The 22,837-nt window shown below is 35.6% G+C and overlaps 1 protein-coding gene across 14 annotated transcripts in view; it reads right to left on the bottom strand.

Annotated features, from left to right (window-relative positions):
• Window positions 1-22,837, bottom strand: part of EHBP1 (EH domain binding protein 1) — a 365,510-nt gene that overhangs the window by 147,759 nt on the left and 194,914 nt on the right. For all 14 annotated transcript variants that reach the window (XM_045054259.1, XM_023251703.2, XM_045054260.1 and 11 more), the window contains one exon: window positions 20,896-21,085. In XM_045054259.1, the coding sequence (XP_044910194.1) occupies window positions 20,896-21,085 (190 nt within the window). The remainder of the gene's footprint in view (window positions 1-20,895; window positions 21,086-22,837) is intronic.

Here is a 22,837-nt window from a genome sequence, read left to right as displayed (position 1 = left end):
GTGACCTCCACCAGGGAGGTTTCAAAGAACAGAAGTAGAAAGAAGAGCCTGTTTGAAGTAGACTGAAAAAACTAATGATGAATATAGACAACTCTTTCAGTAGAAGGCAGAGAAATGCAAATGTAACAAAAGGGACATGTGGTGTCTAGAAAGTTTTGTTTGGAGCTATGTTGTAGAACATTTGTACACTAAGTGAGGTGATCAGGTACAGTGTAAGATACTGAGGGGAATGGTAAAATCAGGATCAAACCCCTTGAGTAGACCAGGGGGATGGGTCTAATATACAAGGTGACAGGTGGTCTTTGGATTAAAGCAGAAACAGAAAACGGTAAGGCAGAATGTGAGGTTACAAATCATGTCTCCCTTCTCTTAACACACATATAACATGCATACATTCTAACTTTAATGGCCTTCTACCACACATGGTTTTATGTGAAAATCATTACTGTCATCCATGCGATCCATGACCTGAGCAGCATCTACCTCTCCAAACTTGTAATAACATCACTCTCTCCTTGCCCACTACATTCCAGTTACATGGGCTTTGTTTCCATTCTTTAAACATAACAAGTTACTTCTTGATTCAGAGCCTTCATACATGCTGTCTAAAGTTCATCTCTCCTACCATTCCTATTAATGTTTTCTTACTATCTCTTAATAGGTCTACTATCAAACTCTTATAGTTCTTTTTCTCCAAAGCATTTACCATGATTTTTATGTATGTACCTCTGGGTTCACTGTGTAGTACCTCTGGAAGGCAGAAACCATGTCTGTTATTATACCCACTATCTAACATAATGCCTGGCACACTGTGGATGCTCAATAAATATATTTAATATACATATATTTTTTAATTGTGGTAAAAAGAAAATATTAAATTTACCAGCTTAACCATTTTTACTTGTACAGTTCAGTAATCAGTAATTATTTCTTAAGTGAGTAAAATGAGCAATCTAACCAGTTGCCCAAGCTAGAAACTACCAAATCATCCTTGATTCTCATTCTTCCCTTTTCTCCCACAGATCCTCTTCTTTAGTCTTGTCAATTCTAACTTTACAGTTTTATTCATCCTTCCATTCTATCTTCACTGCTTTGCTCAATGGTTCAGGCCCTCATGATTTCTGATCTGGGTTGTTATAAAAGTCTCCTATGTACATCCCTGTCTTCAGGTTCTTTGGTCTCTGTTTTTCACATATGGTCTTCAAAGTTCTCATTTTACTGAAATTTAGCCATGTCTTTCCTTTATCACATAGAAACTAAAGGTGTGCATGGTTGAACCTGGAAATCAACCGAGTGAGCAATGGTTCTCCTTACAATCTTGGAGCCAAGATCTATCAAGGAAGGTCACTGGAGCCTCAGGTAAAAAATGCCAAAAATCACCAGGAACTGCGGAAGCTGAAGACAAGGAAAGCAGTGGGGATAAGGCAATGAAGACTGAATGTTAAGAAAGACGCGGTGGAAATGCTATTAATTCTGCTACAGGAGGGGGTCTCTTGCTCAGGATTCATTATGCTTCTATAACCACTACTATTATTATTATGATTATTAACAAGATAGACAATACATACAGTAAAACCCACCCTTTCAATGTTCTGTAAAGTGACAAATGCATACAATTGTGCAACCTCCACAACTGTATACAGCACCGTTCCGTTACCCATCCCTCCCAAATTCCTATGCATTCCCTTACCTTCTGACAATTACTGGTGAATTTCTGTCTCTACAGTTTGCCTTTTCTAAAATGCTACAAAAGTGAAATAATATAGAAAGTAGCCTTCTGACTCTGGCTTCTTTCACTTGGCATAATGCATTTGAGATACATCCATGCAGTTGGGCATATGACAGCCTTTTAGTAGTATCATTTAGCTTTTCCTTCTTTTAGAGGTATTGGGAAGCTAAGAATTAGGGTGAGACTACTTCTTTTTTTAAGATTTTATTTTTAAGTAATTTTATACACCCACCATGGGGGGTCAAATTTATAACCCCAAGATCAAGAGTCACACGTTCTACTGAATGAACCAGCCAGGTGCCCTGTAAGACTACTGTTTATGTTTCCCTTCAGAGTAAATAAAAGCTTGACTTCAGAGTACCTGGTTTCAAGAGACTGCTACTAGTATCCTAATGTCTACACAATAATAATTTCTGGCAATCATACCCCCAAATGTTCACAACCTGATCCCATTTTTATGCCCAGGTACTCTACTCATCTATCCCACTTACAATCACACTAGTAGTGCTCACGGTCTCTTGAACTAGGCACTTTCATCCTTCAAAGCTTTTGCCCATCTTTCCTTTTGAAATGCCCTCCTCCTTTCTTTGCTCATTTAGTGAACTCCAATTGTCCTTTTACCACTCAGATCAGTTGTGATCTCTGCTGTCCAACTCATTACCACTACACTACACCCACACTCGTACACACAAACAAAAACCCACAAAATTTTCCAGTTCCTAACCTCTAAAAAAGAGGGTTTAGAGAAGATGTAGTGAAGTACACATAATACTCTCATTAATATTCTGATAGTACTCTAGTCTATTTCTATTACAGCCCTAATTATACTGTATCATACTTTTTATGTGCCTGCCATATTGGGTAGGTTGTGAGGTTGTTGAAGACAAAGACTTTGTCTTAGTCATGGTTTTCCTCCTGGTTCATAGTAGAGCACATTGCATAGAATGTGGTCTACATAATAAGTGCATGAAATAACACATGAGGAGAGGCATATCCCAGATGTCTTTAAAGATGTCCTAGGTATTTAGTGGACACTGTTTTCCCCAATTGTCCCCAACACAAACTTTGAGAGACATTCCCATAGAATACTTCTTTCTTAGAAAAAGAAATATAATTATCTATTTTTTCTGTTTCATCCAGTTTTCAATTGGTTTATTTTCTCACTTAAGGAAAATCAATTATCATTATCATTAACAAATATTTACTTGAAATATACTCCTTGTCTTGGCAAATTTTAAGGTAAGTAAAATAATTAAAAAAAATTTTTTTTAATGTTTATTCACTTTTTGAGAGACAGAGACAGAGACAGAGTGTGAGCAGGGCAGGGGCAAAGAGAAAGGGAAACACAGAATCCGAAGCAGGCTCCAGGCTCTGAGCTGTCAGCACAGCTGACACGTGCACAAGCCCCTGACGTGGGGCTTGAACCCACAAACCCTGAGATCATGACCTGAGCCGGTCAGACACTTAACAGACTGAGCCACCCAGGCGCCCCTAGTAGGAGAAATAATTTACTTTTACTTCATGTTCAGTCCATGTTAAGAGTAACAATGAATATTGCTGAACTGCTTCCTATAGCATTCTACATGACTAGTGTCCCTAACCCTTTGTCAAAAGAGGTTAACTCCTGTGAAGTGGTCAGATTCTATTTTATAGCACTTTAGCATCTCACACCCTTTAAAACATTATACAAATGTACACACGAGAGTATTTTGTACAATGAAAAGTACTCGGGTTACTAATGTTTTATATGGTAAAGAGAATTTAATCATAGTATTCACAGCAAATTTTATTTTAAACTACATACTATGTACACTGAATTTTAAAAAAAAATTTGGAAAACCACACACTGTTGATTTAGTTTTTCCTTCTTTTTGAGGTGTCAGAAAGCTATGAATCAGGGTAGGACTATTTTTTTTTAAATTTTTTTTTTCAACGTTTTTATTTATTTTTGGGACAGAGAGAGACAGAGCATGAACGGGGGAGGGGCAGAGAGAGAGGGAGACACAGAATCGGAAACAGGCTCCAGGCTCTGAGCCATCAGCCCAGAGCCCGACGCGGGGCTCGAACTCACGGACCGCGAGATCGTGACCTGGCTGAAGTAGGACGCTTAACCGACTGCGCCACCCAGGCGCCCCAAGGGTAGGACTATTTTTGATGCTTCCTTCAGAGTAAATAAAAGTTTGACTTCAGAGTACTGTAACAATGATATTTCTATCAAAAAGTATTTTTTAGAAACTTCATGAATATTTTTTATAATTTTTAAATTTTAACATACAGTATTATATTAGTTTCAGATGTACAATACAGGATTCAACAATTCCATACATCACCCAGTGCTCATCACAACAATTGCATTTCTTAATCCCCATCTCCTATTTCACCCATTCCCTCACCCACTTTCCCTCTGGTAACCATCAGTTTGTTCTCTACGATCAAAAGTCTGTTTCTTGGTTTCTCTCTCTCTTCTTTGTTTTGTTTCATAAGTTCCACATGTGAGTGAAATCATACAGTATTTGTCTTTCTCTGACTGACTTAATTAATTTAGCATTATACTCTCTTGCTTCATCCATGGCATTGCAAATGGCAAGATTTCATTCTTTTTTATGACTAAATAATATTCCTGTGTGTGTGTGTGTGTGTGTGTGTGTGTGTGTGTGTGTATCACCTCTTGTTTATCCATTCATCTATCCATGGACACTTGGACTGCTTCTATAATCTAGCTATTGTAAATAATGTTGCTATAAACTTAGGGATGCATACATGATTTTGAATTAGTGTTTCTGTATTTTTTTTCCAATATATGAAGTTTATTGTCAAATTGGTTTCCATACAACACCCAGTGCTCATCCCAAAAGGGGCCCTCCTCAATACCCATCACCCACCCTCCCCTCCCTCTCACCCCCCATCAACCCTCAGTTTGTTCTCAGTTTTTAACAGTCTCTTATGCTTTGGCTCTCTTCCACTCTAACCTCTTTTTTTTTTTTTCCTTCCCCTCCCCCATGGGTTTCTGTTAAGTTTCTCAGGATCCACGTAAGAGTGAAACCATATGGTATCTGTCTTTCTCTGTATGACTTATTTCACTTAGCATAACACTCTCCAGTTCCATCCGTGTTGCTACAAAGGGCCATATTTCATTCTTTCTCATTGCCATGTAGTACTCCATTGTGTATATAAACCACAATTTTTTTTATCCATTCATCAGTTGGTGGACATTTAGGCTCTTTCCATAATTTGGCAATTGTTGAGAGTGCTGCTATAAACATTGGGGTACAAGTGCCCCTATGCATCAGTACTCCTGTATCCCTTGGGTAAATTCCTAGCAGTGCTATTGCTGGGTCCTAGGGTAGGTCTATTTTTAATTTTTTTGAGGAACCTCCACACTGTTTTCCAGAGTGGCTGCACCAATTTGCATTCCCACCAACAGTGCAAGAGGGTTCCCGTTTCTCCACATGCTCTCCAGCATCTATAGTCTCCTGATTTGTTCATTTTGGCCACTCTAACTGGCGTGAGGTGATATCTGAGTGTGGTTTTGATTTGTATTTCCCTGATGAGGAGCGACGTTGAGCATCTTTTCATGTGCCTGTTGGCCATCCGGATGTCTTCTTTAGACAAGTGTCTATTCATGTTTTCTGCCCATTTCTTCACTGGGTTACTTGTCTTTTGGGTGTGGAGTTTGGTGAGCTCTTTATAGATTTTGGATACTAGCCCTTTGTCCGATATGTCATTTGCAAATATCTTTTCCCATTCCGTTGGTTGCCTTTTAGTTTTGTTTGTTGTTTCCTTTGCTGTGCAGAAGCTTTTTATCTTCATAAGGTCCCAGTAGTTCATTTTTGCTTTTAATTCCCTTGCCTTTGGGGATGTGTCAAGTAAGAAATTGCTAAGGCTGAGGTCAGAGAGGTCTTGTATTTTTTTTGATAAATAGCCAGTAGTGCCATCACAGGATCATGGGCAGTTCTATTTTTAACTTTTTGAGAAAACTCCATATTATTTTCCACAGTAGCCACACCAGTTTGCATTTCCACCAACCTTATCCCTTTTTCTCCACATCCTTACCAACACTTGTTTCTTGTGTTTTTGATATTAGCCATCCATGTCTTTCATTGATAATGTTTATCAAAGTCATGATTGCTACCCATGAAAATGATAAAGTGCACATGTGCCTGAGTTAATATTTTCAAAATGAAGAAATAAACTAGTAATACCTTTGGTTATATATACCCTAAAGCCTCATCATTCAAATATTGTTAATACAGAATTGGTTATATTTTGGACATTGTATGTTAACTTGTATTAAGTAAATATTCTGAAGTAATTTTTCCTTTCTAAAAAAATTAGATGTGCTCTATAGGAGACATACTTTTCTGGGGAAAAAAGCAAATAAGCAAAATTTCTGTATTAAAAATATTTTTAGTCAATTCTAAATTTGTAAGAATAGTATGAGCTAAAATAATAACATCTATTGTACAAGGTACAGTTTTGTTAAGTAAAATAAAAATATTAACAAGTTCTAAAGATATATATATATATATATATATATATATATATATATATATATATATATAAGAGGAACAATATGTAATGGAACAAACTTCTCTACATTAAGGGCACATTACTACCATATTTAACTCATGAAAATCAGGTCAAATGAAGACCTCTACTTAATAATTCAAGTTATTTTGACTAGATGAAAGAATAAACTTTTTCTATTTAAATTAAAAATGAACTCTGTTACTTATACTAATCACTCAATTTGATGAGCCTTTTCTGGTTTGCTTACTTATGAAGTTTTACTACAAGAAGTGTGGATGGTCGGTGGAGAAAGGAAGGAAAGAAGGAAAGAGGGAAGGAAGGAAGGAAGGAAGGAAGGAAGGAAGGAAGGAAGGAAGGGAGAGAGAGGGAGGGAAAGAAGAAAGAAAAAGAAAGAGAGAGAAAGAAAGAAAGAAAAAAAATCAAGAAAGAAAGAAAGAAAGAAAGAAAGAAAAGAAAGAAAGAAAGAAAGAAAGAAGAAAGAAAAGAAAAAAAGAAAAAAGCCCAGCTATGTTAAAAACCTAAGTCTTCCAAAGGCAGCCAAGATACAGCTAAGAGTTAAACAGATAAACACTGAAGAGTTTCCACCCCAATTGCATCTGGTGGTGGTGGTGCAGAAACAGCTTTAGTATTTTTATCAAATTATTACAGTAAATTATTACATCTTAGAATTAGAAATTACGATATAGTACAGATAAATAATTATCTCTCTTGAGCTTCACAAGGCATTCTGGGTATGAGAATGGTCTGTGGAATTTAGTACTAGAACATAAATATACTTTAATAGAAAGTAACACTACAAACTTACTTATCAAAGTATCAAGAACTTTATAAGTTTACATTCCTAAAGCATAATCAATTTATTTACAATGTATTTTCAATTATTGGCTTTGCATCTCAATAAAATCATTATTAGAAAGAGTAATCTAGTTTTAAAAGTCCTCTTACACTCTTAGAAATTTACTTTTTTTTTTTTGGTTTTTTAAAGGCCAAAAAAATTCCCGGGTTATAAACTTAAGACCTAATGATCTAACTACATGCAGGTTTGCAAAGAAAATGCTCATACACCCTTTGAAAATGGCACTAATGTAGCCAATATCTAGTGCATATATTAACCCTTAGATTACAACTCATAATCCAAGTACTTAAAAGTTTACATGTCCCACAGTAGTTTGGCCTTTTGTACATAAGCCAGCTAAAGAATACATATTACCATTATAAATATGTCCTAACCTCTTGTTTAAATGCTATCAAAACAAACAGTAAAAGGAATATTAAGCCATTTTATAATATCTAGTTGCTGCATTAACTCAACTGTACTCTGATTGTTTTTTGAGACTCTTCTCCAAGTTCAAACATGTCAAGCTTGTTCTTCAAGCCCTTCAAGTTGGGACTTATATTAAAAAACAGTGCCAAGCAAGAAGTTTAAGTCAACATAAAACCGTCACAGAAATGATTATAGGAGTTCAAATTGACTGTAAATATCCCTCAACAACATGTCATGTAGTAAAACCAAAATATTTCATTGGATTATAGTTTACTTTCCGCTTATAATTTCTTCTTTGACCTACAGGTTACTTGAAAATGTATATAGTAATTTTCAAATATATGGATTTGTTCTAGTTATTGTTTTGTTATTGATTTCTAGAGTAACTGCACTATGGGCAGAAAACATAATTTCAACCCTCGAAGTTTGTTGAACACTTACTTCAGAGCCTAAGACATAGTCACTGTAAAGAAATGAATTCTTTAGTTGTATAGTGCAGTATTTTATGAGATCAAAATAGAGTCTTTAAATCTTACTGATTTTTAAGTCTGCTTATTCCATCAATTACAGAGAGAGAGGTGCTATAATTGCTTACTATGATATGGATTATCTGTGTCTCTATTTCTTTCAAAGTTACCTTTGTATATTTTGAGAACATGTTATTAGTAAATGCAAATTCAAAATTTGTATCTCCCTGATAAACCGAATCTTCTTTCATGATGAAATGATCAGCTTTTATATCTAGTAACACATTCAGCCTTAAAACCCGTTATATTCCATATTAATATGGCAGCATTGGTTTTCTTTGGGTTAATGTTCTCATGGTAAATCTTTTTTCAGTCTTTTAATTTCAATCTTTCATATATCTATTTTTAGATGTGTGCACTTGAATTTTTTTTTTTTAACTTTATTTTTTAGGGGCACCAGGGTGGCTCAGTCAGTTAAGTGTCTGACTTCAGCTCAGGTCATGATCTCTCCATTCCCGAGTTCAAGCCTCGTGTCCAGCTCTTGTGCTAACAGCTCGGAGACTGGAGCCTGTTTTGGATTCTGTGTCTCCCTCTCTCTCTCTCTGCCCCTCCCCTGCTCTCTCTCTCTCAAAAATAAATAAACATTAAAAAATTTTTTCAACTTTACTTAAAAAAATTTTTTTTTACTTTTATTTTTTAGAGAGAGACAGACAGAGCGTGAGCAGGAGAGGGGCAGAGAGAGAGACACAGAATCCGAAGCAGGCTTCAGGCTCTGAGCTGTCAGCATAGGGCCGGATGTGGGGATCGAACTCATGAACTGCGAGATCATGACCTGAGCCGAAATTGGACGCTTAACTGACTAAGCCACCCCGGTACACCTACTTGGACTTTTTTTCAATCCAGACTGATAATCTTTGTTTTTAACTGCAGCATTTAGCCCATTTAGAGTTAACAACCAGTGATGAGTTTCAATCTGTCTTATTTTAACTGTTATTTGTTCTAACCACTTTGTGTTTATTTTTCTCTCCTTTCACTGAATTACTATTTCTAAGACTTTTTCCTCTATTCACACTTCTAGTTTAGAAGTTAAACATTATGTTTCTATCCTTTTAGTAGTTACCCTAAAAATTACAACATGCTTACTTAACTAATCAATGTCTAAAGAACAATCAATATATCTTTATCCTTCTTCTCAATAATATAAGTAACTTAGAATACTTTAGTATTCATTCTCACTCCCAGCTTATGTATTATCGTTCTCATATATATTAATTCTTTTATTTCAACCCATCATGAGATATTGTTTTATATTGTCAATTTGTGCTTAAATTTATGCACATGTATGCCATCTTTTTTTTGTTTCTTGAATTCTTGACCTTTTAATGAATATTTTCCTTCTTCCTAAATTACATGTTTTAGAATTTCCTTTAGTGAGGGTCTGTTGGTAACAAATAGTTGTCTGGAAACATCTTTATTTTTGTTCCCAGTCTTGAAATAGTTTCACTGGACTACTATTCCAGGCTGGCAGCTATTTTCTTTCATCATGTGAAAGATATCATTGGACTATCTCTGGCTTCTATTGTTGCTGCTGAGAAATAAGCAGTGTTCCTTTGAAAGTATTTTGGCTTCTTCCCACCCTTGGGCTTATTTAAAAATCTCTTCCATTTATCTATCTACCTACCTATATCTCCCTATCAATCAATCAATCATCTTCTGAAGTTTCACTACAAGGTCTCTGGGTTTGGTTTTCTTCTATTTTAATTAGGATTTGCTAGGCTTCTTGAATCAGCAGATTGTACCTTTCATCAGTTTTAAAAAGTTCTCAGCCATTATATCTCTTCAAATATAGTCTCTTTCTACTCTTTCTTGTCCTTCTCAGAGCCTAATTAGAATTATACATCTTAATCAATCCTCTAGGTCTTTTCTTGGTTTTATTTTTTATAATGGAAAATTTCAAATGTAGAACAAATATTATAATGAGTCCTCATGTAACCACTCCTCAGCTTGAAAAATTATCAACATAAGGGGCGCCTGAGTGGCTCAGTTGGTTAAGCGTCCAACTTCGGCTCAGGTCATGATCTCACGGTGTGAGAGTTTGAGCCCCGCGTCAGGCTCTGTGCTGACAGCTCGGAGCCTGGAGCCTGCTTCGGATTCTGTGTTTCCTTCTATCTTGGCCCCTCCCTGGCTTGTGCTCTGTCTCTCTCTGTTTCTCAAAAATAAATAAATGTTAACATTTTTTTTTAAAAGTTATCAACATTTTTTCCAAGTTTTTCTTATTCTCTCCAAATACAACCCTCTCCCCCGACACACATTTTTCTTCTAGAGTATTTTAAAGAAAATCCTAGATCCTATCATTTCAACACTAAATAATCCAGTACATATCTCTAAAAGATAAGAAAATTTAAGATCTGTAATTTCTCCTCTTCTACACTTTGTCCAAACTATTCATTTGTTAAATGAATTGAGTCATCTGTCCTGAAAGATTTCCCACATTCTCTGTTTTTGGTTGATTGCATCTTCATGGTGTCATTTCACATATTCCTACAGACACACACACACCCACACACTCCATATCTCTTGATGGTTATTGTAACCAGTGGCTTGATCAGATCTCAGTTTAATTCTATGGCAAGAATATTTTACAGGTTGTTCTATATACTTATTATTGCAATATATCAGGAGGTACAAAATGACTGTCATACTCTTAAGGATATTAAGATTGATCACTATAGTTGAGCCCGATCCATTCATCTATTATTAAATCTTTCCTCAAGGGTTTTAGCAGCCATGCTAATTGTTGTTAGATCCATTATTTCCTAGGGAATTATGAAATGATGACTTTTCACATGGTATCATTCCTTCAGCATTTCATATCCAGAATTCTTCTATAGCGGAAGAACTTTCCCTCATCAACTATTATCTTGAAATACAGTTCATAAATGAAAGTCAGGATAAATTCTTGACTCTTTTTCTTTTTTTACCAATGTATACAGTACTGAGTTGGTGTCCTCATAATCTCCATCATCCATTTAAGTATTATCATTAGAAATTCATGAATTTTTACATATTTGATGTGTTTCAATCCTTCTGCAGATATTTATTCTTTTTTAATTATATAAATATGCTCCATTGTGTTCATAATTAACATTACAAATGTGTCTGATGGTAAAATCTTTCCTTTGTAGGTAAATTCAAAAGAATTATCAGGATATGTCTAGTTTGGGTCTCATTCCATTCATCTTGTTTGGTACTTGTGAATTTTTTTAATCTACTGACTCAAGTCTTCCTCTAACTCACATAAATTCCCTTTGATAAATTATTTTCCTCATCTGTTCTCATATCTACATCTAAGTATACTGAATTTTCTTTCTTTTTTTTTTTTTGGATGTAAATTTTTTTATTTTATTTTTTTTTAAATATATGAAATTTATTGTCAATTGGTTTCCATACAACACCCAGTGCTTATCCCAAAAGGTACCCTCCTCAATACCCATCACCCACCCCCTCTCCGTCCCACCCCCCCATCAGTCCTCAGTTTGTTCTCAGTTTTTAAGAGTCTCTTATGCTTTGGCTCTCTCCCACTCTAACCTCTTTTTTTCTTTCTTTCTTTTATTTATTTATTTATTTATTTATTTATTTATTTATTTATTTATTTATATTTATTTTTAAATATACTGAATTTTCTAACTCTAGTTTTTATTTTTACTTTCTCTCCATAATTTTAATTAATTTACTTTTCACCTTGAATTCTACAGAGAATTTTTCAAGGTTGTCTTCTTATTCACTAATTGGATGTTCTATAACATACAATCAGCTATATATAATTTAAAAATTTAAAAATTCTGTCTTTTCATATCCAAGAGCTCTTTACTATTCTCAAATTATTGCTTTCACCATGTGGGGGGAAATTTTTCAGAAAAGTTGCAAATATAGTACAATAAAATCCATATATTCTTTATCTAGATATCATAATCTATGATTAACATTTTGCCTCAGATCATTATTTTTGGTGTCTACTTACTTGTTTCATTTATTAATGGAATGTCCAGTTTATTCACACTAAAAATATTAGTTTTTTTTAAATTTGTTTTTGTGACAAGTTTGTCTTATGGAAGGTCATTTGCTCCAATGATTAAGATTGGTCTTAATTAAGAATTTTTTTTTTTTTTTTTTTTGCACAAAATTTAAGGAGGCACTTATTTTGAGGCTCATGTGTAACACTGGGAATGAGTATATCTCCTTAATAATGATGCACCCATTGCCAAAATTTAAGGACACATTAACTATTGGGTTTAAACAAGTGCCACGTTAGCACGTACATAACTTCAAGAGTTAGTGTTTTCTCAAATTTTACACCCTAGAGTTGCCTTTCTTGCTTCACCCTAGCTTTGCTGTGCACTTTGTTGTGGGTCTTTTCATTTTTTATTTTGTCTGTTTCTTACTATTATAGACTAAATTTTATCCAGTACTGGCAGTTGAGAAGGGTTCTATCATACTTTGTATGAATCTGTTCAAATTCTATAGATATTTTCCTCTTCTTGATGCAGTAAAGGGAAAGCTAATTGGTGCTTCCTTCACATTTCTCATCAATAATGTATCCTAAAGTGACCCCGCCAATACACATCAATGACACTCAGTTTACCATTTGTTGCTAATTGCTTAGCCTTTACAAAGCATTTAGCAAATCAGCCAAACTTGTAAATCATTCTTTATCATCAAAGGACACACATAATTCATTTACCTTATTCAGATTCTTTTCCTATATGGGGACAGTTTTATCTCCATAAGAAAAAAATGGCAATTCAATTCTTAGTTGGAAAACTGTGGCAGACACTTTAATTTGGTTACTCCAGAATATATGAATATAAAAGAACAACTTCTCAAAATCACACTTAATTACTGTACAAAATTGGTTTCAAAAGTCAAGCGTTCTAATCATGGTTTGTTTGTTTTTAACCAAAATTCAGCATTTTTATCTTTCCCATTAAATACAGTCAGAAAAATCAAGAGGCAAATTCTTAGAGATGTTCTTGATTCTACAGTTGCTCATTTTTCCAGTTTGCAAAGGCCTTTAAGTGGGTTACAGCTACTGCACATTTGTCTGCCAAATTTGCCTCATTGGTACAACAGGTCTGGGACTAGAGTGAGGCAAGGCAGTGCCTCAGAACACAAGATTCAAGGAGGCATCACTCTTAGGGTGATGTACATGTAAAGTCTGCACTTACACCAATAGGAGAGAAGTGCCTCCATGAATTTTGTGCCCTACAAGCCTCTCTTGCCTCATTCTAGTCCAGGCCCTGCAGTATGTATGTCCAAATATATTTTAAATATATTTTTTAAATGTTTATTTATTTATTTTGAGAGACAGTGAGAGAGCATGCGTGCAAAAGAGAAAGAATCCTAAGCAGGCTCTGTGCTGTCAGCGCAGAGCCCAACACAGGGCTCGATCTCATGTATAGTGAGATCATAACCAGAGCCAAAATCGAGTCGGACACTTAACCCACAGAGCCACTCAGGCACCCCATATATTTAAGAGTTGATACTGCAGGTGCCAAAAAAGGGGGAATGTTTCTCAATATCCTCACCAGTAATTTTAAGCTCTGAAAATTACCATATCTTTTCAGACATCATTACATAAATGCAGTGAGCTGATTTTAAAGTAAATACTATTTAAGTTTTGCTAGCTTGGGTTTCTCGTTTATTTGTGGATTTTTATTTGTCTTTGTATTCTATTGTAGTACTGTTCCTAGCCTTCTTTATGCTCAGTTGCAAAATATTTTCACGATTTTCTTTTGAGACCTATGATTGTTTCCAAATGTCATTTTAAAATGACCAGGGGCAGCCGGTGGCTCAGTCGGTTAAGGGTCTGACTCTTGATTTTGGCTCACGTCCTAATCTGACAGTTTCATGAGTTCAAGCCCCACGTCAGGCTCTGGACTGACGTGCTAACAAACTCTCTTTCTCTCTTTCTCAAAATAAATAAATAAACTTAAAAAAATGACTGTTTTGGGGTGCCTGGGTGGCTAAGCCTGCCGATTATCTGATTTTTAATTTTGGTTTGGGTCATGATTCCCAAGGTCGTGGGATCAAGCCCCACATCATATACCATGCTGAACATGGACACTGCTTAAGATTCTTTCTCTCTGTCTCTGTCTCCCTCTCCCTGGCTCATGCTTGCTCGCGCGCGTGCTCTCTCTCTCTCTCTCTCTCTCTCTCTCTCTAATAAAAATTAAAGGAGGGCCTGGGGTAGCTCAGTCAAGTTAAGCATCTGACTCTTAGTTTCATCTTAGGTCACGGTCACAGTGTGTGGGATCAAGCCCTGCACGGAGCTTTGTGCTGGCAGTGCAGAGCCTGCTTGGGATTCTCTCTCTCTCCATCTCTCTCCTGTTTGAACTCTCTCTCAAAATAAATAAATAAACTTTAAAAAAATTTTTTAAAGAAATGACTATTTCAAGCAATTATTATGTAGGCATTCTCATAGAAGAGATACCAAGATTTGGGCTCATTTGCATCTATACTATAAAACTCATTCATTCATTCGTTCATTCATTCATTCATTCATTCATTTAGAGGAGGGGAGGGCAGAAAGAGAGATAAAATCTCAAGCAGGTTCCATGACACAGGGGCTTGATACCACGACCCTGGGATCATGACCCAAGCCAAAATCAAAAGTCTGATACTCAACTGACTGAGCCACCCAGGCACCCCTACAACTCACCTTTTAATAGACATCAGTGGCACAGCCTGCTGTTCCCTAATATTGATTGTACTCTACTTTTTTAGTAATATAACCCTTGACTTTTAACTGAGTAATACAACTACCCAGAATAAAGATTTATTTTCTAGTGTTCCTTGCTTGAGGTAGATAGGACTGTTTTTTGCCCTTTCCTTTTTGATTGGAATGGGGCAGATTGGCTGTGGTTCAAGTAGCCATCTTGGAAGTCCATGCCAAGCACGATGGGTCAGCAAAATAGGAGACTGGGTCCCTGATGCCTTTGTGAGGCTACTGTATCAGCACTGGACCTTTAAAATTTTCAAAGACAGAAATAAATTTTTCTTTTATTTAAACTGCCATTTGAGGGGCACCTGGCTGGCTCAGTCAGTAGAGCATGTAACTCAACCTCAGGGCTATGAGTTCAAGCCCACCACTGGGTGTAGAGATTGCTTAAAGATACCATCTTAAAGGGGTGCCTAGGTGGCTCAGTCGGTTAAGTGTCTGAATCTTGATTTTGGCTCAGGTCATATCTCACAGTTTCATGAATATAAGTCCCATGTCTGGCTCTGGTTGACAGAGCAGAGCCTGCTTGGGATTCTCTCTCTCCCTCTCTCTCTCTGCCCCTCCCCAATGCATGCACATGTGCATGCTCTTTCTCTCTCTTTCAAAATAAATAAATAAAACTTAAAAAAAATACAATCTTAAAAGAAAAAAACAAAATGCATTTGAGGCCTTCTACTGCCCACAGATAATCCTAATTCCAACTGAAATTCCATTAACCAGAGACTCATTTGATTAATAAGATCTTAAAAAATAATAATTCTGGGAGGTTCCACATACATATTAAGAAAAAGTAGTTGATACAGTGTAATTTGGTTTTTTTTTAAGTTTATTTATTTATTTTGAGAGAGACAGAGACAGCTCTAGTGGGGAGGGGCAGAGAGAGAGGGAGAGAGAAAGAATCCCAAGGAGGCTCTATGCTATCAGCCCAGAGCCCAAAATGGGGCTCAAACTTGCTGAACAGTGAGATTGTGACCTGAGCCTCAAACCAAGAACTGGATGCTTAACTGAGTCACCCCAGTGCCCTTCAGTGTAATTTGTTCTTAACCTTTAGCAAAAATCAGCCAGAGTGAAAGAAGTAGGTAGCTTTGCACGGGGGAGACAGGAAATTCTAGAACATAAACTATTTTGCAGGGAGATAACAAGATAAATGATCGGTAAAAAGGTAACGGGAGACTGAAGATATCCCAGTGAGAGAAGCAGATAAAATTAAGGCTGATTGCTGAGGCCCAGTTGTATCCTCTGCCTAGGGTTCTGCAAAATCTCCTTGGGTCTTTATTACAAGTTGTCCTTTTGCTTCAGTTAAAAAAATTCAACCAAATGGCTTGTTTCTATTACTTATAACCAACAGTACTAACCAATATAACAGGTGATGCATACAGGAGTGCCCCGTTTAGTCAGCATTATTGAGGAACAACTTATTCTGGTAAGGTATTCCAGCAAGTAAAAATTTTATACATAACTTAACCACTGCCTGCACCCCATTGTCACTGAATGTAGTTTGGCATTTTATTTTACAAAATAACTGTGTATTCATCATTGCATTCAATTACATTCTGATCCTTTTTATTATTTTTCTTGGAAAGTTTGAGACATTTTCAATGTACATATGAGGAAATTAATAGTCTGATTGTGGACTTACTGTTTTTCAGAATGAATGGCTTGTAGACAACATTCTGCAGTTTTGCAGAATAGAAATGGGGATAAAGAACTTTCTAGGAGATCTTTATGTGCAAAAGCTGAAAAGGGTGTTGGCGTTGTGGTCTGAATTTGCTGCTTGTCCCAATCAAGGGAACTGCTGTGTGTAATTTTGACTTTAGTTTAACCCTGGGCTTCCCATAGTTACTGCAATTTGTACTCAAGTTCAAAAACATCCAAGTGTAAACCTTAGGACTTTGCCAGAACTTGTTAAAAAAAAGGTAACAATATAAGTGGAGGCCTGAGTTATTTAACTGGGCTTGAGATATGGATAGGATTTTCACTTTTAGAGATGGAATAAGTGGATAGTAGTATCACTGTCAATCACTGGAGCTTCATCAGTCAGGATCTTTGAGGGAGCGCTTCTCCACTTGACCAAGCTCATTTTATCATCAAGTGTGCAGTGGAGCTTTTCTCTATGCTATTATAAAAATGTAAGTTTATTTTAATTCCTTATTGTCATTCATTGATAGTTGGCTGTTCATACATTCTGATTTCTATGGAACTGGGTATATACTGTTTAATAATGTACTTTAGCAGATGTGTCTAGCAACCATGTTGTTTATGTTCCTAAACTCACTCTCATAATTTAATTGCACTTTTTACTATGTTGCATGAATTATATCTAGGAGTTCAGAGTTATATATTTATCAACTTACATTCACAGTAAATGATGGTCAGGCACCACTGAGCCTAACTTATCATTTTATTTTACTGAACGGTCATATATTTAACTTCTCTACACATTGGCCTTCTTTCCTAAGCTGTCTTTAAAAGTGTTACATTTTATTATTTTATAAATACAGAAATCAATGGTCTGAAGTGTGGAGTTTATACAGATTTATGACACTGAAGGGTCCTTAGCTGCCTTCAGGGTAGTTTGAATTTTATTTGTAATATAAGTACATGCTTATTATCACGTTGTTTAAGTTCTGATCTTAGTTCTTTTTCATAAATTTTCTGAAAAATAAGTAGTTTCAGGTGCCAGGTGGGGAAATTAATCATCTGGCTGAGCCCTTGTCATTTTATGACACTGAATGCTCTTCAGTGTCTGCAGTCAGTTACCACTAAGTACAGTCTGGCATTTTGTTACACAAAATTGTGGTGTAATATCCTTTTATTATTTGGCTAAAATTTGAACTTGGCTTTTCCCAAAAGCTTAATTTAACTATTATCTCCTTTCAATTTATAAGTATGGAAAGTAATTGGCAAGGAGCATAACTTAAAAAGCATTAAAGCTCTTCAATAATTTTAATGGAAATGTTTTGATGTAAAACATAATTCCTTACTTCCCTCTACAGAATATTGTATATAATACACAGTAAGACTTGATCATGTTGACTGAAAGTTGCCAAAACGGTCCATTATTTTACTCAGCTTTAATATAGCACAGTCTTCAGGAACTACCAGAAGATATATATCTATACATACATATCTACTAGTAGATACATACACACATATATCTACTCCTATGATGAAAAAGCCCCATACTACTGTGTTTTCTCAGCTGCCATTTATCATTTTTTATCAGTCAGTATGCCACTGATTCTAATCTTCCTTATCTCATACATAATTGGATAGTTTGTAGTTTCCAATTTTGGGGGGTTTGGCAATGGTCCATTTTCTTTTTTTAATGAAATCTTACACAAATTCCAACATATAAAATGAAAGAATATGGATTTCTGATGTGGAAACAGAATAGGGGAGCCAGCGTTCTGCTGCTAGGCCTCTATACCTGGTCTTCAGTGTAGAACACTGAGGTAACTGATGAAACCCCAGGCCACCATCAAATAGTTTAATACCACTTGTCAAAACTAAGAGTGATTTTCTCTATTCTGAAGGATAAACTTTCTTAGTTTGTACCTTGTACATCTTGTACCTTGTACAGAAGGCAACAAAAATATCCAAGATCTCATTACTCAGTAACTTTGATTAGTATAACAAACAAAAATGGAAGTAAAACATATGTAAGGTTCAAAATTCAAACAATACAGACAGGTAAAGAAAAAGAAATGCCTTCGTCAGTCTTGCATATCCTTCTCCTCAAAGGTACCCACTATTAAATTACTTACAACTCCTTCCACAGTGTACATGAGTGTGTATGTCTATGTGTGTTCTGAATGTATGTGTGAATAAGGCTTTTTAAATAAAACTTTATGCATACAATAGGTATCATATTATACATCGTTATATACTTTCTTTTCTTTTTTTTAATTTAATATCAGCAATCTTTTTTAAAATTAATTTTTCACAGTTGTATTTCACATAACTGAGAAACATGAACTAACTCCCAGATCTGCAGAATGTGCTACTGTGGATAATATGACTGATTGCATTTCTATTGTCTGTGTCTGAGCTTAATGAGGCACTTTCTAAAAGAAGCATGATGCCTTTCCTATAAATATCCTTTATTCCATGACAGATCTTCAATGGAATACTATCCTCATAATAATATAAAAAATAGCTATGTTATACATCACTACAACAGAACTTAATCACCAGGTGCAGCAATGTTTCTATGGAGCAATGTATTTAGAGTTCCAACTTGGAACTGGGGAACCAGAGGTAGCTCTCTAGAGGTAGAATGGCACCGTGGGCAAAGTATGGGTTTTAGAGTCCAAGGACCTGAATTTTAATCCAGTCACTGTCACTACTAGTTTTATCATTTTGGGCAAGTTACTTAACTAAGGTCCAGTTTCTTATATATACAAAGGAGATAATGATACATATTTTTCAAGTTGTTTTATGGATAAATGCATCCAAGAGGCACTGTTAAGTTCCTTTTCATTCCCCTACAAAGAGATTAGGATATTTTAATTAGCTTCAAACTCCTGATGAACTATAGAAGAGAATGGGGCAGGGAGTAGGCAGTGGAGTAGAAATTTAGGGAGACAAGGGATAGGTTTAGGTATTCTTGACAGTTAGAATGGTTAAAGGACCTATAAAGCTTCTTGATTCTTACTAGTGCCCCAATTACTGTCTTTTTTTTTTTTTTGTATCATGGGCACAGGAATTGGCCATCTCCTTTGCTTTAATTTCTACCATTTGCTGCTTTTGTTGATAGTGTTGCGCCCCCACTCCCACCTTCCATAGCCAATTAGAAGATCGAAATCTAGTCTGAGTTTCTCCCTCTAAAGTTACAGGGCTAAAAAATACCTGATATAAAAACAAACACCTGGAGATAGACTTTTAGGATACCAGAGTGAAAACCTCAGTGAACTTACTGTCCCACTAAAACAATGAAAATACAGGCAAACTATTTCAGGACTCTACCATTTAACACAAAAACAAAAAATGAACTGAAATATCCAAGAGAAAGTACTGAACTTTAGTGTGCTTGAGAAAAACAGCAGTAGGCACCTGAGGTGGAGTATGGCCCAGATATCACACAACTAATGAAAGTGACAGTTCCAATCCTGTTTCTACTGGCTGGGGGACCTGTGACCTTTACTTTACCCCACTAAGTTGAAGTTCATCTTATTTTTCCCTTACCTACCCGTGAGAATTAAATTATGTATATGATAACAATAACAAATTACCCATGAGTTGATGGGCAAAAATTACTTACCTAAAAAAACTTGCTAAATCCAACATTTCTACCCTAGACATACAAGATATCACACGATTTGAATTCAAATCATTTAAAAGCTCTAGACTTGTTCCAAAAACGTGTTTTTATCTTTCCATGTAATAATTATGCATTAAAACTTCTAAAGATAGTGACAATAAGGCCAAAATTTTAACTTGACATAAATCAAAATGGCAATATTGAAATTCTTCAATAAAGCATGTCTCAGGAGCCTGGGTGGCTCAGTCGGTTAAGCATCTGACTCTTGATTTCAGCTCAGGTCATGATCTTATGCTTCGTGAGTTGGAGACCCACATCAGGTTCTACACTGTCAATGCGAGGATTTGGCTTGGGATGCTCTCTCCTTCTCTCTCTGTCCCTCCCCTACTTTCGTGCACACTTTCTCTCTCCCTCCCTCCCTCCCTCTCTCTGTCTCTCTCTCTCAAAATAAATAAACTTAAAAAAAAAGGCATTTCTGTGCACTGGGCCTTAATCTTTCCAGTATATTTTTCAAAGGATGATTTCTACTCCCTCTTCTGTATCAATACAAACTATTCCTCACACTTAGCTGCTTTAGAGTATTCTTTCTTTAAAGCACCATTCCTATAATTAGAATGTCTTTCTTCCTCTGATTTCAAAACAGCATTTAAAAAAATCTTAATCCAAACTATCCAATTATACTGTTCTGTAAACTTACAGGCTCCCAAACATATACACAGTGTTACAGTATGACAGATTTACTTGGTTTGTACTTTTAAAATATCATCAAAAATAGCAAACAATGACTTTTCTTAATTTGAATTAAATTGCATGGGGGGAAAAAGATTAAACATAATATATGTTTTACTAAGAATAAACTCCTACCTTAGGAGAAGTGGAGAGATCTCTTCCTGCAGAAATAACTGTGTTTTCATTTACTCCTCCTATCTTTGGTGAGAGGGCTGGTGGGGCTGGGGCTTTTCTTTTCACTCTCCTTTCGGTTTCCAGTTCTTGAATTGGATTTACCAAATTATTTGGAGGAAGAGCTGGTTTAGGTTCATAAAAAGGATTAGATCTAAATGAAAGAAGAATTATTGTTAAATGTTAATCTAAAAATATTTTATTCCTAACTAAATTAATAAAATGTTAATTTATAAAACTAAAAAATACTGAAAATGACAAGGAGACACTCAAACTAGTGAGAACCTACAATTTGGAAATAATCACTATTCTATTAAGCTGTTATTTTTTTAATCATTAATAGAATTTTTCCCTTTTAAAAAGTATTTAAAAATTTTTTTCATACAAGGTCACACTTAGCTCAATTGTATATAAATCCTTAGAAAAATGTTTATAGTAATAGTAAATCCTATATACCTCTTCACAAACAAAAAGGAAATAAGATGTGGAAATATTGATTTGCTTTTTTATGCTCCCCATATCATTTTTTTTCCTTGCATTTCATTCCTTCTCATTAGGGAACATCTTTTATAAGCCCATTCAGCGAGGTTCTTTTAATAGTAAATTCTCCCAGGCACTGAAAATGTTTTTATGTCACACTTAAATGATAATTTCGCTGGGTAGAAAATTCTAGTCAGTTAATTCATATCAGCACTCTGATGATATTAGCCCACTGTCAGCCTATTATTGCTCTTTTTTTAAGTCTTCTCCTCGGGTTTCAAGCAATTTTACTATGATATGTCAAGGTGTGGATTTCTTTTCATTTATCCTGTTTCAGGTTCCTTATATTTCCTGAGTGTGAAGATTTATGTTTCATTAGTTTTTTTTTTTTTAAGTTTATCTATTTTGAGAGAGAAAGAGAGACAGTGAATGCATGAGTGGGAGAGGGGCAGTGAGAGGGGGGAGAGAGAATCCCAAGTAGGCTCCATGCTATCAGCAGGGAGCCCCACACAGGGCTTGACCTCATGAACTGTGAGATCATGAATTCAGTGGAACCAAAGAGTTGGATGCTCAACTGACTGAGCTACCCAGGTGCCCCTATGTTTCATTAGTTCTAAAAAATTATTAGCCATTATCTCTTTGATAGCCTCTCTATTCTCTTCTTTAGAAAATGTTATTAGATGTATGTTGAATTAATCTCTCTCCTTCACATTTTTACAAATTTTTGTTCCTTCTGTGCTATAATCTGAATAATTTCCTCCCATCTATGATCTAATTAGCTTTTTCTCTCTTCATTTGTGTCTAATTTAATGTTAGACATTAAACCAGATATCTAGTTTATGGAGAATTTTCCATGAATTATCCATAAATTTTAAATTTTGATAAGCATTTTTCTTCATACAACCATGTATAAAATACCTCAGGTATAGAGATTTGAGTCATTAATCATTTAAACATTTACTTTAAAGTCTCTACCTGATAAATCTATTATTTGAAGTTTTTGCGTGTATAATCCTAGTGTTTCTTTTGTCTCCTGATGCTTTCTCTTAGTAAATTCTTTCCTTGTATGTTTTGTAATTCTAGATTTCAAGTTCAGGGCTTAATCTGAGGAAACCATGCACATTCTGAGCTGGAAATGCCTCTCTTCAGAGCGTTTTATGTTTGCATTTGCCAAGTGCTTCAGGGGTCATTTTGTGTGTTCTTTTCTTGGCTTGGAGGATCCCAGACCATCCTGCCAATAGAATGTCAAATCCATATGAGGGTGGGCCTGTGTGCTTATAACTTCTTGGGGAAGACTTTTTTCCTCTACCTAATCCAGGCCCAAGCAAAAAATCTTCCTGGTTAACTCCCTCTACGAGTAGATGAGTTTTTTTTCTCATTAGTTACCCATAAACACAAGTATCTGGCATAGATGATGATTATTCTT

Source organism: Felis catus, chromosome A3, assembly GCF_018350175.1.
Source record: "Felis catus isolate Fca126 chromosome A3, F.catus_Fca126_mat1.0, whole genome shotgun sequence".
NCBI lineage: Eukaryota > Metazoa > Chordata > Mammalia > Carnivora > Felidae > Felis > Felis catus.
Note: the sequence above shows the minus strand (reverse complement) of the source record. Positions and strands in the feature narration are given on the sequence as shown.